The sequence below is a fragment of the Harpia harpyja genome, chromosome Z (genome assembly GCF_026419915.1).
Source record: "Harpia harpyja isolate bHarHar1 chromosome Z, bHarHar1 primary haplotype, whole genome shotgun sequence".
Classification (NCBI taxonomy): Eukaryota; Metazoa; Chordata; class Aves; order Accipitriformes; family Accipitridae; genus Harpia; species Harpia harpyja.
The window spans coordinates 78,140,728-78,159,090 of record NC_068969.1 but is presented as its reverse complement, the minus strand read 5'-3'; the positions used below and the strand labels follow the sequence as shown (position 1 = coordinate 78,159,090).

At 44.6% G+C, this 18,363-nt stretch overlaps 1 protein-coding gene across 2 annotated transcripts in view; it reads right to left on the bottom strand.

Moving 5' to 3' along the window:
- PCSK5 (proprotein convertase subtilisin/kexin type 5) overlaps positions 1 to 13,914 on the bottom strand; it is a 257,932-nt gene extending 244,018 nt beyond the window's left edge. For both annotated transcript variants that reach the window (XM_052776735.1, XM_052776736.1), the window contains exon 1: positions 13,181 to 13,914. In XM_052776735.1, coding sequence (XP_052632695.1) covers positions 13,181 to 13,378 — 198 coding nt within the window. In that variant the 5' untranslated portion in view covers positions 13,379 to 13,914. The remainder of the gene's footprint in view (positions 1 to 13,180) is intronic.
- Between the last annotated feature and the right edge of the window lie 4,449 nt (positions 13,915 to 18,363).

Genomic DNA, 18,363 nt, shown 5'->3' with positions numbered 1-18,363 from the left:
CTATAAGCTCAGAAACATCAGGAAATCAACACAGATTCCAGCCACCACTAGAATTGCTTGCTGTGCAGTTAAGCGTGTCAGATTAATATTTGTAGTTGCCAGGCGAGAAATGGAAATTACTCAAATTTCACAAGATGGGAATGGTATTTACATAGAAGAAAGCTTCCAAAAGAGCAGTCTTTTGCAATGGTAGAACCATTTATTGATAAGACCTGTGATGCCAACACAGTCCAGAGCCCCTTTAGGTCACAAGCTGGTTAACTCTTTTAGAAAGCAAGTCTCAGAGATTCTGTTTAATTCCGGTTATCAGTTTTCTCAGGCGATGGCTTTGTGATTTGTCAGTTGGCCACAATCATCATGCACTGGCCTAAGAATTACAAGGAAGAGTCCATTCACTGACAATGGATATTTAAAATTCTCTGAGCTGAAACAAAGGTATTGCTTAATCAGACAGGCAGAAAGGAGTAATGACAGTAATGCAGAGATGGGCATGTGTCAAGAGCATCAAGAAAATCCCAGATATTGTCATACATGTCCTTTCTGGAAACGACCTTGTACTTCAAATAGGTGTGAATAAAGTCCTACTAACGTTGTGCTTTTGACCCAAGGAAGGGGAATGATTTGGCTTACAATGGAGCAAAAGGGAATCTTTCAAGAGGAAAACTGAAAACAGTATCATAGTTAATACTGTCATGCTAGTTAAAGCTGGAGCTCTTGTTGTGTGGTGGTGATGGGACACACCTGGTCTGTCAGACTTTCTGATGCAACTGGGGTACCTGCAAATGCATTTCTAATATTCATACTAAAAAGTTATTGAGACCTTTACAAACTGCAACTGAATACTTTGCTGAGCTAAATTTCAGAGACTCTCTTTGAGGTCCAGTGAGAGAACTGGTTTTCTTTAAAAGCAGAAAAAGCTAATCTGAGCTGTAAGACACTGTTCAGGTATCTTCATTGGCTCCACTCCCAACTGGTAAAACTACTGCTCCTCATGCCGGATGGGGCTTGGTTGCTCAAGAGGAAACAGAGCTTATTCTGCAGTCCATTCCTGCAGGGAAGCAGTGCTACTCATTTCCAAGAGGGGCAGGGGAACTTTCTGAGCTTAAAGCCCTGCCATTGCTGTTCATTCATGCTTGGCTTACTAGAGCCCAGCACACTCATAAAGCATTGACTTTTTTTTCGAAGTTTAGCATTTGATTGATTTGTTTGCTTCAGTTCAGCTCAGATGGGTTACTAGAGATATGATACTTGAAGTACAAATATGCTGCAGTCCAGAGTGTGGAAGGAATATGGATGATAAACCTGAATAAAAACACTCAGTAAATTAAAGTAATTGAAAGCAATAGGACCAGTGGCATGAAATCTGTTACTTAAAAAACAGTTTTCACATTTCAGGACAGCTGGGTGGCAAATGTGATGTCAATTTTTAAAAGGAGATCTGAAGCGCTATGGACTTGCAAGTCACTACCAGGCAAATGGGTAGAAGCTAAGAAATAAGATAATTAATGAACACTTGGATAAATAATGACCACTACAGAAACAGTTAAACAGAGTAAAATTCTGCCTTACAAATTTATTAGTATTCTCTGAAGAGGTCAAGCATATAAAGATGGGTAGATAGATAGACTCTTGTTGGACTTCCAAAAGGCTTTTGACAATGTCCTTCACCAACAGCTTTTAAGAATTTAAGAATCCATGGCATAAGGTCTTTGCAGAAGCAAGCAATCAGTTAAAAGACTGAAAACAAAGCTTAGGAGTAATTAGTTATTTGTTTAATAAAAAGCAATTAGCTTCTCACAATGGGTGGAGGTCCCTGCTGGAGTTCTGCTGAGGTTCATGGTAGAACCTCTTCTGGAACCCACACTATTTCATAAAAAAAAATTACATGGAAAGGGGAGCGAGCAATGAGGTGTAGATGTCAGCTGTTGTTAACAATCACAGATGTAAAGACTACGGCTGACTATGTGTGAGCTGCAGAAGGACCCTGCAAAACTGAGTGATGACAATAAAATGGCAAATGAAATCCAGTGCCAACAAATGTAGATGAACTGATCTACAGACCTAACCTCACACTAAAATGAACTCTTTTGAGCTGCCCAGTACCACTGAGGAGTGATGATCTCAGGGTTATGGCAGACTAATCCATGGAAACTCAGCTTGGTAGAAGTTCCAACAGCAAATGACATACTAGATATGATCAATAAAAGTATGGAGAATAAAGCAGAGAACATGGCACCGTAGGAATAATCCAAGGTTTTGTCACACTTTAAGTACTGTGTGCAGTTCTAGTCCCCTCTATTAAAAAAATACATAGCAGAGCTGGAAAATTTCCAAGTGGGAGAAGAAGGATGGACAAAGATATCGTACACCCTCTGTATGGGGAATAGCTAAGTAAGCTAAGCCTCTTCAGTCTAGATATGACACAATTTATGGCAAAATACTAGAAATCTAAAAAAATCATGTATGGCGTAAGAGTGGACAGAGATTGACTTTCATCAGTCATCAAGTGAAGCTAGTAAGCAATAAGCAAAAGAGAGGTGGTCCTTCATGCAGTGAAGTAGCAAACTTTTAAAATCCTTGCCAAAGAACATTGTGGATGCTGTAAGTTTACTTTTATTTGAAAGATTGGACAAGCATCTGGACAAAAAAAAATCAAGAATTTCTAAGTATGCAGAAACCATATCCAGCTCAGGCAGTCTCCCGAGCTGAAAACAGCTGACAGGAGTGTTAGGGATAAGCATCAGATGCTTGTTTTGTTCATTCTCTCCCACAGACAGCAACTTAACACCACTGCCATAGCCAGGCAGGTTAGGTGGATCTTCTAGCTGACCCAGAATGGCCTTGCATCCTTACAGGTCTATTTGAATAAAGGCTGTTCACATGAACAAAAATGTTATAGGAACTACTTCTCTATGCCCTAGATGTCAGAAGGGAGACTACATGCTACCATTGATTAAGCTAAATATTTAAAAATGGAAACATTATCCAATTCTAGGCTTGAATTTCAGCCACACAGCACTACTTAGTAACACTTTCATTGCCCACTAAGCACTCCTGCACAAAATCCGATGGTTTTATTACAGTTTGAACAAGAATGATAAGAGCATGTAGCAAAGGTTTTAATTGTGACTAACATCTCTGTAACTTCAGTTTGGCCCTGGAAAACAAACATAAGTGAGGCCTATTCCCTGCTGGCACAAAAATGTCTCTAAAGGAAAAAAAAAAGGAGAAAAACCGAAACTTGACAAAAGTGGCCCCTCATGGATGGCTATCCCTCATTTAAGAGCCAGCTGTCTCCCTGGGAGCAGATTTCTTCTATATGGAAGTCTGTGCTTAGAATTTTTTCTTTCCTAGTTTGTTTAGAACTATATAATCCATGATCATGCCTGGCTAGCGTGCCTTTTACAATCTCATCTCCATCATACGCTGTCATGTAATCCACAAGAATTTCCACAACAAGCTATTCTGGCAGGATTTCATGATGTAGCTTTGATACTCTTCTGGACTTGCCAACGTTTCATTCCGAAGAGTTTTTCATTCTGCAAATATCAATCAAATTGGGTCCAGTACGTTGCCAGATAATCACTTACTGTCTTAAGCTATATATCTCTGGCAAGCAAAATTCTGTTTGATCATACTTTTTCCTGTGTTTGGCAGGTGACAAAGAGCACCACAACTCCTCACTAGGGACTATATGATTTATTCACATCCATGGCTGACATATGTATCTCCCCACTTTTTGATTTTACAATTTATCATTTGGAGAGGAAGAGAAGGATATACTGGTCAATCACGGAACCACAGAACACAGCTGCAAAACATGCAAATACGATACTGGAAATACCTTGCCTGACAAAGTCTAGAGAATTATTTATGACATTGTACAAAGCAGTAGGGAGGTTGTATACAAGCTGGCCATCTTTTCTGGTCAAGGCAAACAGAAGCCAATCAAAACACAGCAACTGCGATGGTCATGGGACTGGGAAGCCTATCTTCTAGCAGGAAACCAGAAGGTACAACAGCAAAAGTGAAGGCTGGTTCCCCCTGCAAATGTGCTGGAGAAACAGACGAGCCACTTAAGCACAAGAACAGATATATAGTGGCCATGACTAAATTCAGTCTGTGAGTTGGAAGCCACCACACACACACACAAAAAAAAAAGCTTTCCAGACTGAGGACAAGTACCAAAACCACTTCTAAAACTCGTTAGTTTTAGACTTGTTTAAAACGGGGGTGAAAAATCCATTTATGAACACCTTAAAGTATACTATAGCAATCACTGATGATCTAGTCCAATCCAATATCCTTGCAATTTTTATATTTATTTTGAGCTGATGCTTTGCAAATTAAAAACTGTATCTATCTTCAAGTACTACTTGACTAACAGTCCCCTTCAAATTCCTGAAGTAGGGCACAAAATTAAACTATGGAACAGTAGGTCAAAACTATGTAAGTAACGTTGATATATCTATTTATTACAGCAGGGCAGCAAATGACTACCTGGCAGACTTCCTCTAGAAACTGTTTTGGTCAACATTTCAACTAGTGACTTGAATATTGGCATAGGAAAGACACCTATTAAACATAACATACATGAAGAAGCAGAGAGGATCTGCAAGCACATTGAGGGGCAGGAACAGAATTCAAAACAAACTGAAACTGTAAAATGAGGTCTGGAAAAACAGGGCAAGATTCAGCAAAGACATATGCAAAGTACTACACCTAATCAATAATAATCCACCGGACAAATTCAGGCTGGAGAACAATGGGCTAGGAATTTGGCAGAAGCAATCTGTGAACCATAGCAGATCACAAGCTGAACTAAGTCAACAAGGTCAAATGGCTACAGGATAGACAAACACCATAATGGGCTACATAATAGGAGGGCTGTCCTGAACACAACTGAAGGAATCCTTATGCTGTACTCAGCTGTAACGCTCTAGCAGCTCCTTGCTCAAGAAGATGACGATCACTTCAAAAGACCAGAGTCAAACAGGAAGACTGATCAGTGAAAGCCTGACCTATATGAAACAAAGGAAAGGACTGGGCTTGGATGAAAGAACATAAAGGTGGGTGGCAGGAAGAGTGGAACTATACAACTTTGCTGATGTTGTTACTCTTTATGTTCACAGAGAAACAAGAAATGCAGGCTTTGAACTGCAGAAAGAGAGATAGAGTTGAGACTTCACTGGGGCAAAGACGATAATGAGCAACTAGAATTGACCACAGCCTGGCGCTGTGGAGCTTCCTTACTGAAGACCTTCAAAAACTGGTTAAGTATCTGCCAGGAAAGATGTGGGCATAGCTGATCCTCCTCAAGGGCACTGCGTTGGACAAACTGATCTGTAGAGATGTGCCCCCTGCCCTTCACTTCTACAACTGTCATCTATTGTCAGCGAGAGGTCATGTCATACCACACATGACCACTGTCACACCAGAGGTATGATGCACTACTGATTTCCCTCAGTATGTTTTACAGATTTCTTCTGGTTCTTCCATTTCAATCTGGCCTGGTCCACTTTATGTATTTTGTTTGAGACAGGCAGTTCCCACAAACATTGCCATTTGTAAGTTGGGCTTGCAACTAACTGTTATTCTTAAAAGTATAACTTAGTGTGTGTCTCCCTAAGGGCTTTAAACAAAAAAATCATCACATAATTTGTAGCTTGACTACTATGCTGTTAAACAAGATTCTCATCTTCCTTCATTTTGTAACAACATACAAAGACTATTAGATTGCCTCTATCACCAGAACCCATTTCGCACAACCTTTTCTTCATCCATCTCCTAATGAAAGCTCACATTTAGTAGTAGTAAGCTCTGCTCTCTCTCCCTCCTCCTTCTCACTTTTAACCACGCAGACAAGAGAACTACGCCTAAGTATGAAGTAATTAGCCATGGCATACCCTTTGTATTCTCCACTATGTGCTGGTTTTCTGCTTTTGTGGCATGTGAGCATTTGCAAGAATGTTGTTTCAGTGCTTACATTTTCCAAAGATCTTTCTATCTGGTGGTTATTCTCTACCAGTCCCTAAATGTACTTTTTTCTGACATGAATAAGAGAAAATTCAATCTTCCTTGGTCTATCTGTGTAACCCCATTACATCTACATGTGCATACAGCTTAGAGTACACCTAGCTTTGATTCTTTTAGTACCGTAGTCTGGTACTTGCATCTTTAATACTCAGGACTTCATTAAACTTATCCCAGGTATTAAATTTTAGTAAGAGTATACTCTGTTTCAATGCTGTGACCACACAGGCTCTTAAGGGGCATGTCTGTTCTATTAACTGTCTATATTATTATTCTGGGGTAGCTGAACATCTTTGCACACAGAGGCCTACCATCCTGCTTTTCTGAGTGATCCATGTAAGGTGGTGAAGATTATGGTAGCAAACTCCTTCCTTTGCTGAAGACAACAACCTTACTTCAGGCTCTTTATCTTAAAATAAGCTCCCTTTTCTCTTAACTAAATGCTTTTTTTCTAGTTTTCCAATTTCAGCTACTTAGTTTGCAAAATTTCCTTTTGCCTCTCATCAGGAATAGATTTGGAAAATGGAAACCAGCCATTTCTCCCATTCTTTCTGATCAATTGATGTTGTTACACACCACCTTCTCTGTGCCATCAGTGGGACCTCAGGTTTGAAATTAACTAACATTTATTAACTCTTTGTGTGATTTGCTGGCTTTAAATCTATAAACTCCCAATTAAAAAAAAACCAACCAACCAACCAAACCTTTCGGCAAATCACATCAGCATTTACATTATCTAAAAAACTACATCTGTATATCCAACAGTGACTCCTAGGCCACACCTCAAGCTTAGCACACTTAGGTGTCTTTTGGCAAACACTGTGTATTCCTTGCAGGAAGCAAATTGGAGGGAAAGGGTAGTCTGTCACTTGCCAAGGGTGGGAATTAGGCCACTAGACCCTGGAAGAGATCAGAAAAGAAGAATTACTTGAAGAATACAATTAGGAGAGGAAAGATGTGATCTTCAAAAGTGCTGACCCATCCTCAAGCCCTGCCTAGAATTAAGAAAGAAAAAGGAATTAGAAGGATCTAAAGTTTACTCCTGTGCTAATTAATGCAGCATTTCTCTCCCTTGTTGGAGCCACAGATAAGATATCTTCATCTCTTCCATTCTTCCATCACCTTTGGGGTATCAGCTGTTTGTTTCTCCTGCTCTCCTGCACCTTCAAAGAAAGTCCCCTGCCTGAATGAGAAACTCCTGGCACCTGATGACAGCAACCTGCAACTCATGAGGCACTACTTTCTAGAAGAGCACAAGTCTAGAAAACATTCCTTATTGTGAAGCCCACACATTTCAAATTCAAATAAATGCATGTGCCCAGTCAGTTACTGGAGCTTCTCCTCTTTTATCTGTATACATGAAGAAGTGAGGGGAAAAAGCTTAAGTCAATAGCTCAAGAGCACAAAAGCCTTCAGCACTGGAGCCTAGACTAGCATTCCCAGCTTCTCAGATGCTTCACAAGTCATGCCTCTATAAGCTGGTTCTTTTAGCAGCAAACCACAAATTTATATCCAGTGAGAAGCTGTGTTTACAAGAAACAAGGAAATTAATGGCAATCAAGATGACATATCAGTATACCTTAATTTTCATGGCTGTATCAAAATAAAGCTTCCTTCTTTCACTGTATAGTAAGGAATCACCACGCTGTCAACACAGTCACAATGTTTATGCCAATTGTACAAAACACTACACAGACTATATGTTTAACCCTCAGCAGCTGCGAACAGCGAAAGAAACTTTCCCAAAAGTCAGTGACACATATTTTGCTCTAAGAGAAAGGTCTGCTTAGTGCAGCCACTGCAAGACAGAGAAGGGTAAAATAAGGCAGCAAGGAGCTGCTGGGGGATGCATTATACTCCGAATTGCTCCATCCAGCGTGTAACTTAGAACAACTCCTTGTCTGCTTTGCATTATACTACCTTATCAAAGTCCCAGAGGGCTTGCTAGTCCAGACCACTTTCTTAAAAGACCCAAGCAAAAAGAATAGAGGCAATTTTTTTAACATGAGACAAGGATTCACTCACTAGAGAAACTACTAATTGCACTTCAAGGGTAGGCCAGCAACCCCTGCAATACATGGGAAAAGGAAAAACAAAAAAGTCAACTCTATTCATTTAAGTCCTGATATTACATGTTTGTGCTGTTTTAAAGCCCAGTGAAACACAGACCTTGAGCAGATTCTTTTGTAGCTTATACTGATGCTTCACTGTGTTTCCTCCCTTGTCTTTAATGCAGCTGTGATTATGTCACAGAAATGACATTACCAGTAACCAAGTATTCAAGCCTAAAGTTATGGGACAGGCCTTTAACAGCCTTAGATGAAGGCCTGTTAATTTGAGTGTCAGCTCAAGTGGGCCCTACTGTCCAAATCAGAAGCTCCAAACTGGTGGCACTAACTGCAGCAATCAAAATCACTGACTTTCCAAAGGATATTCTGCCCACTTGTGTCAGTCAGTAAGGGGATCTGCTGCCTCTGTTTTTGTGATACATAGCCTTTGTTCAGTCCTGTGGGGAAAAGAGTTTTCCAGCAAAAACTGAGTAACAGTTGATACAACAATCGGTCTAAGTTGCTGCTCTATGCTTTTCCAAGCCATAGATGAAGAAAATTAATGACAATGTCACTAGATTCACTGCAAGAATTCAAATATCTTTGAAGAACAAGCTTCTATGTCTACTGTCAACTTCACATCGGTAAGGGTAAGGAAATACAGGATAAATGAGCAGTACGTTGGAGCAATTTGTAGGAAACAAGAACCAGAACATGTAGCCTGGAAAAACACAGAGTAAAAGAGGATTCTTTCTTTGTTGTGCCATGTCCCCTAAAAATTAACGGAAAACTCCTCTTTTCAATAAGCAGAGAAGCTAAAGCTTCAAATTTCTGTAACAAGAGATGGAAGCCACAGAAGAAGTTTGAGAGCAACAGGAGTTTACCAGAAACTGTAAGTTGCAGGAGTTCTCAACAGCTCACCAGCAGGTGATCTCATGGCCTCTTTTAACATCCCATTCTGCCATCTATTTCTGACTGACTCGTCCAGTCATTCAGGTAGGCTTTGTATCTTTCCTGTCATCACCGTGGCAATGAAAATCGACTTAAGAGGTATTTCAAGACTCAACTGGATATTCTCCAAATCACACGAGCACCAAAACAAGGAAAAGCTGAATTCCGCCTGTTACCAGGAATGCACCAAATAACAAAAACTGGGAGAACGGATGTTGTCCGCTGTTTATGATTCACAGCCTTCCTGGGTCTACTGTCTTGTGTCCACTGATCAACTTAAGGTACCTTTCAATACCATTTTTCCACAAACACAACCCAAATATTGCCTACTCTTGACTGTTTTACTCCTAAGCTACCCTGAACTCTCTCTCTTCCATAGCACCCTGCATCTCCACTCATGCAAAATTAACAGGGTGGCTGGTAAGAATAAGATCTTCAGAACCCTTCTGTTTTCCACTACTCTCTTCAGCTCTAATCATGCAATTAACTGTTGTCAGAATACTCCTGGTTTGCAACTTTGCAACTGCACCTACTTGACTTTCATCTTTTATACACAGTTTCACCACCTCTTATCTTGAATATTTTAATTCCATTATTTTTCTGGGTCATTTGTACTGACTCGGTTCTTTGGGCCAGCCATAGTGGGATTTGGATTTAGTTTTTTTGCACTTTCTTCTTAGAGGTGAGCTCACAATTTTAATTTAACCAAAACCATTATGCTTAATGAATTACACTAGGTTTTTTAAATCTATTTCAGATGGTATTTGGATTTGTATTTTTATGACATTTGTAATTACCTTCTTCAAGCAGAAGTAAACAGCTTAGCTCTTACTGACACTTGCAACTTTTATTATAATATTTCAGCTTACCTAGAAGAGATATTATCTGCAAAACCAAAGCTTAATTGCCTGGCCATGGCTGCTACAATATACAGACATTAAGCATGTGAAGTCCTGCCTCCAACAGAGAATTCTGCTTACTGGTTATCTCTTTCAGTGTTTTCATAGTGTATTCAGCTAAGAGAACGTCTTTCAACATCTCATACCAAATACAGATCTTTAAATTGCTTGCAATTGTCTCTCAATAAAAACCAGTAGATTCTTGCCCCATTCTCATATCCTTTTGCACTTCCTGTTCTGTGTCAAATATCTTCCTGCTTTTCCAAATCTATGCAAAAAAGCCTGTTACAGGCAAATCTAACTCATCAGTCCTAGATCGCTCCTGACTTCCTTTCTCTAAAAGTTAATACCTTACTCCCTTTACCCAGCTTTAACAAGTGATACAGTCTACAAAGAGTGACCGATAAGCTTCACAGAAAACAATGCACATTTTTTTGTATTTTTAAGAAATAGAGTTATAGAATTATTTTTACACAGGCTTTGAACCATATATTTACATGTTAAACTATGTATGGTCAGACCACAGCTATTTGGATTATTTTATGAACTCTGAATTCTCAAATTATAAATTCTGTCTAGCAACCAGGTCAGTCTGATGAAAGTTGTGTAAGCACTATAAACAAACAGACACTAGACTGACCACCAACATACTAGCTAACATGCCATCACAGAAATATCATTTGGAGATGATTTTGCAAGAAATAATCTGAAACTTAACACTGGCCATCGTAAAAAGATACCCATGAAAGAAAACTCTGCGTAAGACTTTGTGCAGATGCATGACACTTCTTAAGGCACGTAACTGTAATGGTAGAGTGCTGAGCTCTATGTTGGCACAGCACAATGACAACGAGCAGCCAGTTACCCCAAATCAAAATACATACAGGAAGCTTTCTGGAATTTCTTTACATATGCCCACTGCCTGCTTCTTGTCCTTAAAGGCTGGTTACAGTCAGAAAATGAGGAATCACCCATCAGTCTAGTTAATATTATTACTGAAGTTTTCTTTCTCATGCATCCATCATTTAACATTCCTATATTCATCTTCTACTTGCACTCTCCCTATCTGCATAACTAAGTCATGGTATTGGCTCCCTTCACATATGCTCTCTTTTTGTCTGCATACCCATTAATGTATTTTCCAGTTTTTCATTATTTATAGTCTCTATTTTCTCTCATTGCCACCTGTATACCTGATCAATAATGTATCCATTATTAATATCTCATAGGTGTATACATGGCACTTTCACTGACACATAAGAAGCAATAGTGGCTTACTACATTTCTTCCTTAATTCAACATGAGGTTTGGATGTTCAAGATATAAAAAAAGCAGGCCCTGAGTTAGCCAGCTGGCCTGACAAAAGACAAAAGGGGAAGAAGCGCATCCTCCAACCAACTAACTCTTGCTTATTTCGGCACTATAAAGGCCCAGATAGGAATACAACGAAACACCTTGAGCAAAAGATGTGTGTAAGACAAAAAAGAAAGACATCAACGCAAAAAAATTTGTGCTTGGATTCCTAAATGGCAGTTTCAAGGTGGCAGTTCAATTTTGACATGAAAGCTTCCTCCTGAATTTTTGTGCCTCCAGCTGGGAATAACATTGCCTACCTGCCCAAGTGCTCCAACAGGGAAGTTGCTACTCAGTTTTTCTAAGTAACTGCAGCTTTACACATCACGTTTTGTGCTATCTCAGTGTCATTTTCCAGCTTTTCTTATGTAAATTATGTATCTACATAGCCTGCACAGCTGTCTTATTCAGGCTTGCAATGACTGGGAAGGGTTGAGATGTGTGCTTCAAACTTTTGAGTCAATGATGCAGTACATGGGAACTCATTCCACAACACAAACAGTAATCGGGTCTCACTTTGATCCGGTTGATGTAAAAGGCCTGTTGTGTAAATGCAGCTGCGTATTTGTGAATCTCATGTATAAGATGAAGCCTTCTGTACCTGTAAATGCTCATTTCTAAACTTTCAATTCATGGAGTGTAAACTATTGTCTAGAAAGACTGTGCTTGGATGTTCGCACTGGAGAGTGCAATGGAATTGTTTATTTTCTAGGCACTCACCTCGCTACTCATGTTTTGAGGACAATTGTCAGGAAATCCTAGGATACTGGCCACAAACTCTGTCAGAAAAAGTGATCTTAGGACGTTTTGAACAGCACCTGTGCCTAGCTGTAGCAGAGGGGGATTTTTCAGCGTGATGCAATCCAGCGAGAACCAGGGGTTTCCTCACTTGCAGTTCCTGGACCTGGCTGGATCCAAGAATTTTCTCACGGGTTGATCCCTGGATCTAGCCAGTTCAGGTGTTTTCTAGTGAAACATCTGCGGGCTCCGCAGAGCCCAGGTGCTGCCAACCGGCCGGGCGCGGGCCGGGGAAGCTCTGCCTACAGCGCCGGCATCCGAGAGCCGACTTCTTCTCTCCCCTCGTTCCACCGCAGAGCCGGCGGAAAGCGGGTGGGCTGTGGGACAGGAGAGCAGCGCGGGCCGCACCAGCGGGCGGGCTGGCTCCCGCCCTGGGCAGCCCCGCGGCGGCCCCGGCGGCCCCCGGGCGCGCTGCCCTTCCCCGCGGGACCCCAGCGGCCACCGCACGCCCGGCAGCCGCCCCGGGGCACCGGGGCCACCCCTGTCACCTTTTCCTTCCGCACGCCTCGCCAGAAGGGGGGTCGGGACGCCCCCCGCGGCAGGCCGGCGGCCGCAGCTGCCACGTCCTGGCTGCCGGGGAGACGGGCGCTCGCGGCAGGACGAGCTGCTCCGGTATTGGCGTTTTTTTTTTTCCTTTGCAAGGGGGGGGCAAGAGGGTGCCCGGCGCGGAGCGCAAAGTTCAGCCGCCGCGGAGGCAGCGCCCCGGCCGGGTCCCCCGCCCCCCCTCCTCCGGCCCAGGGGCGGCTCCGCGGTGCGCGTCCCGCTCCGCACCTGGCTGCGGAAGAGGCGCTGCGGCCGCGGGAGCGGCCCCGGCCCCGGCCCCTCCGGCGCGGCTCCGGCATACCTGCCCCTGCGCATCACCTCCGCCGGCCCTCGGCGGGAGGCCGGGGCTGCGGGGGGCTTCACAGGCCGCCCCGCCGCCGCCGCTGCGGCGGGGCCCGCGGCGGAGCCGGGGTCGTGCGGCGGCCGCCGAGTCGCCCGTCCCTTGCCCTTGCCTCTGCCCCGGGGACGCAGGGCGGCGGCGGCAGCGGACCCTGCCCGCCCGCCTGCCGGCCGCGCCTCCGGCGCCCGCTCGGAAGTAGTTGTAAGGAGGGTTACCTGTCCTATATTGACGTATCCATATTTGCTAGCTATCCTGTTGGCCTCCGGGAGCCCCCCAGTTATCCGCACAGCCCAGTGGTTGGTGTACAGGCGCGTCCTGCAGGCGGGCAGCAGAAACCCCAGCACCAGGGTGAGCCGGCAGAGAAGGTCCCCGCCGCCTCCGCCTCCCCAGCAGCAGCGGCGCTTCCAGCCCATCTTCTCCTCCTCCGCACACAGCCCCCACAAAACTTCTCCTTCCTTCTTCCGAGGCTCTTCTCCTCACCTCCGGGCGGCACTGGCGGCGCGTCCTCCGAAGTTACCCCGAGGAGGAAACTAGTAAGAGCTTGGAGTAGTGCATTGAACCGCCCGGAGGTTAAATGATGAGGGCTTGGGAATAATAGTTATGATCCGTGATTACTGCTGTCCCCTCCTCCCGCCGCTCTTCGGGGATTAAGTAACTTGCTTGGAAAGCTTCTCTCACAGTTTCTGAGCGCCAGCTTCTCCCTCTGACCCCAGCTACATGGGAAGTCGTCCCTCCGCGGGGAGGAGGGCTCCTTCTCCCTCTCTCCGCGCTTCCCTGCTCTCTGACTTCCTTCCCCCTGCCAGCGATCTTCTGCCTCCTCTCCTGCGTCTGACTTTTCCTCGCCTTCACTCTCTCCCTTTTGCCCAGGGTCCGGGAGCAGCTCGGCTGCGGCGGCAGGCGGTGTGTGAGTGTTGGCAGCTGAGCGCCTCAGTTCACTCCGGCTCGGCCACCTCCCTCTCCCCTCCCTCCTCCTCCGCCTCCTCCTCCTCCGCCTCCGCCTCCTCCGCCCGCCCTTGCTCCCGCCCGGCAGCGCCGAGGGCCAGGGGAAATGGCAGCCGCGCCGCCCCTCGCGCTCCCGGCCCCGCTGCTACCGCCGGCCCCGGGCGCCGCCGCCCCCGAGGGCTGCCCCCTCGGCCCCGCCGGGCTGGGAGGCCGCCGCGCCGCGGGCGGGGCTGCGAGAGCCGCAGCGAGGTGCGAGGCCTGCCGCAAGGCCTCGTGCCCGGCACCAGCGGCGACGCCCCCCCAGCCCTGCCCCCGCGGGCTGCCGGGGGCGAGGAGGGGCCGTGGGAGAGCCCCGGCTGCCCCGCTCTGCCAGGTCCGCCCCGCCGGCCCCGGGGGAGCGGGCCGGGGTGCCCAGCGGGACAAGAAGAGCCCCAAAGCTGCCTCACCGGCAGTCAGGGGCTGTGCCTTATGGGCGTCTGCTGGCAGCTGCTTTACAAACGTTGCTCGGTGTCTTTTGGCGCTGAGCTGTCCTCCGAAGTCCGTTCGTGGTCACCGCGTTCAGAAAGAAGAGCTGGCGGCTGGCGCTTCAGCAGAGGAGCAGTGGTCGGGATGAGGAGCACGGCCTGCCTGCTGCTCCCTTGTCCCCGTCCCTGCGCAGCGTGGCCAACAGCTGCCGCCACCTTGCTGGGGTGCGCTTCCAGCAACGGAGCACGTGGGGACCCTAGAAAAGATGCGGCTGGTCGTGTCGCGGCCCAAAGGCCACCAGCAACTGGAGGTGCCTGAGTGGGGTGGGCGAGAACTCGATGTCCACCCAAGCCCAAACTGTCACTCACCGGACTAAACCTTTAGAGCCACCACAATGGCTTGGGCAACCTGTAGATGTACTCCCTTTTATTTGAAATTTAGAATAAGTGTCAATAAAATTCAGTCCTACTGACCTACTGTGAGGATCCATTACAGGTTGTGAAGGAATGTGAACATGAGAAGTACTACTCTAATGTACTAATGTAAAAGACGTGGGGTTTTTTCTCCAAGGAACCTAAGGTGTCCTACAAAGTCAGGCAGCCATTCTTTTTCTCCAGGGACGTGAACTATGAGAAGTTAAATGCTTTACAGAAAGTCATACAGTAACATGGAGTTCCTTTCGCCTCCCCTAAAACGTGTGCTCCTAGCTTTGAAACCACTGTTTCCCTAATAAAGTAGAAATAGTACAATGCGGACAGCCAAAACTACATGTTCCACCTTAAACTATCTCTGCCTTAAATTCATTCATTTTTCATTTAAACATCAGTATTATATGAATGGCGAAAGTCTTCCCACATCCTCTGATTGTTTTTAAAGGGGAGAAAAGGGGGAAGTTCATTCTTTACCTACCTGTTTGTTCTATGTCTCCAAAAATTTATTTGCCAGTGATTAGCTTTCCCCTGTTAGTATTTTTTCCTTTGGTTTGCATTATCATTTGCTCAGTGTATTACAACATACTGTTTGCTTCTGTTTGTAGATTTAAGACCTCGACGTGGCTCACCTTCCCTGGGATTTCACAGACGATGGCTCACTGTTTAGCAAATCATTCTTCTACTGAAACCACAATTAACACTCTCATTGGATTCAGCAGGAGCAGTATTAGGCCCAGATGGTTACATCTTGCATCTAATATTCATAAATATACATTCATTGAATACGACATTAAATCTTCTCTAGCCATTAGCCCTCCTTATTGATTGGTTCGATGGTTATTATACAAGTCAATTCTCTTCCTATATCTGGAGTGCTTCAAGTATGTTTAAACGTGAATGGCCGCCTTACTGAAGCACATAGCAATCAATGGGTCACAAAATCTGAACCTTGTGCAGTCTCAGTTTGTTTTTCTGAAGAGGATAAATTTAAAAATCTATTTTCTGATCTTTTCTCAGTGAATTTTACTGTCGTTTTCACTACCTTATTTCCTGCTATAGATGGTAGGGGTTTTTCTGGCACAAAAGGCACAAACTACAAGCAAAAAATAAAGCTGTGCTGTCATGTATCTACTTCCAACTTGGCTTATACAACAGAGTGTTTTATACACAGGCACCAAAGCCGCTAGGAATTGGTAGACTTGGTAAGTACATCACTGTTCCCAAGTATCTTTTCCTAACACTGCACTGCATCACGTAGCATAACAAAAATGTTGTGAAAGTTATGCTTTACCTAAAAACAGCCTCTGAAAAAGGAAGGACATAGTCCCCAGGAGCATTTTTTTTATGATTATAGAGTCCTCTTCGCTGAGGACACTGAGGCAGGTGGAAATTGTAGCTAGTGTGGGAGCATTTGGACATTGGTCACAATGTGGAGCATTTGAACCCGTTTCAGTGTGAACCCCAAACTGCAAAGTTTTGCTGAATATCTCATCACAGCCACATTCTCAGGGGGGACTGCACTTCCCTGCCCCGCCTTGCCCCCCCCCCCCCCAAAAAAAAAACAACCACGCAAGAACTCCTGCACTCCTAACCCATGCCATGTTCTAAGCTGTTCCTTTCCAACACAGCTAGGATGTAAGTATACTGGGCACCAGCTGAGTGGAGAGACCTCTGAGGGGACTGTCAGCAGTGGTATAGTTTTATTCAGCATACCTGCTGTATGTGGACTGCTTGTAGCTGGTAGCAGAGCTTGCTTCTGTACTCTACTGGAGGCCAGATAGCTTGCCTGCACACACCATGCTTTGGGGAAAGTTTTTCTCCCCTGAGCAAGGGCACTAAATTGGTCCATTTCATCACTATTGTCACAATCTGTGCCTTTTATCTCTTCCGTGCCCCCCCCACCCCCCACTTCGTACCCCTCTGCTATGATCAAAATCAGTATCTGGCTGACTGCTCAAAATGCAAGTTTCCATGTGTCTCTGTCTTGTCCTTAATTTATTGATACTAATCCCTGAATCCCTCCTCTATTGTTAGTTCCAAATGATTGTGATCCAGGATCTGACCTCAGTCTCTGTTCTCACTTTCCTCCTGTTTGATCTAATTGCCTCTCTTCTCACTATTTTGCCTCCCTAGTCCCAAAATTATTCTTCCCTTTCTAGTCCTTTCCTAGCCTGAAAATCCCTCTGGCTCACTAGCTCTGGCAGCCTCTCTACTGTGCTGTGCTTCATTTCAACTTTCCAGCACTTTTCTGTGTGAGTTTCGCACATCAGTGCTCCAGAGATGTGTTAGACACCCTGGGGTCATAATTAAGGAGGAAACCACAGAGGGCATATATATAAAGGAAGTGGCAGCCCAGTCCTCCAGGAACAAGTCCTGCAAGCAGACGTGCTGGCCCCTGAAGACCTTCAGGAAAAGAGAACGTTTTCAGAAGGAACGGAGGGTGCATGTTCATCAGCTTTTGGAGGGGGAGAGTCTGGAGCATAGTAGATGAAAGAATACTCTTCAGGGAAGAGAAGAGAAATCTTCAAAGAATGAAGGTTGTGTCAGGGAGTCATCTGGAGGTTGTGTCAGGGAGTCATTTAGAGGTTGTCTTAGAAAGATGGATAGTTTTGGAATCCAAAGGAGTATTCAGATTTCCTTAGTTTCAACGAAAACTGTTTTTTATAAACCGTGCAGCTAGGTCACTTGATACCAGCCACCATACGATCCAATTTGCTGGCACACAGTTCTTTGATCTGCAGGTTTCAGATGCTTCAGGCTTGCCTCTGATTTTATTTACTTTTAACTTGAACTGCTTTTGAAAAGAATAAAGATGTGGGGGTTTTTTAAAATAAAACGCTGGTTTTGCACATGATCAATTATATTAACAGTTTTTTCCTTAGCAAATACCTGCCTCCTTATGCTTTGAAACAGGATGTGATCCCTGTTTTGAGTATATCACTCTTTTCATGAAAAGCCACCTATGTATGTCCAAATTTTGAGTGACAGTTTTCACCTGTACATTAGACACTTTTTTGCATTCAGCAGCCAATACCTCGAGATTGCTTATCCTCACTGGTCATGCCTTTCACTGTTCCTCGTGTGTACACTATAGGGTCTGTACCCCTAACCCTGTATACAATCCACAGCAAAGCATGACTTTTATGCAGCAATTGCTGTTCCCACTTCTTGTTGGTCACTGTGAGACTGAGCACGATAATTGACAGCAGTCTTTAATGAGCCTTCTGGCAATGCATAGGAGGAAAGCCTTCTGCCCTGAAAGTGGAGAAGACAAGAAACAGGGCGGGTGAAAGTACTCAACTGGGATAAAGAGTCTGGGGCAGGAGAAAGGAACAGAAAGAAATAGGGACGGGTATTTGGCAGAGCAGTTGTCTGCCCAGGGTGTGCTCCACCCCAAGCATTGGGTTTCATCAGAGCAATTTAATGGTAGAAGTTCAGTGATTCACCTAAGGAAATAAAGGGCAGGATCTTTTATTTCCTGTCTGTTGGTAGTGAAGAAATAGAATTTGGGTCTGGACCTTGGAATAAGTGTGAGTCTGAGTTTTTCCTGATCACTGATA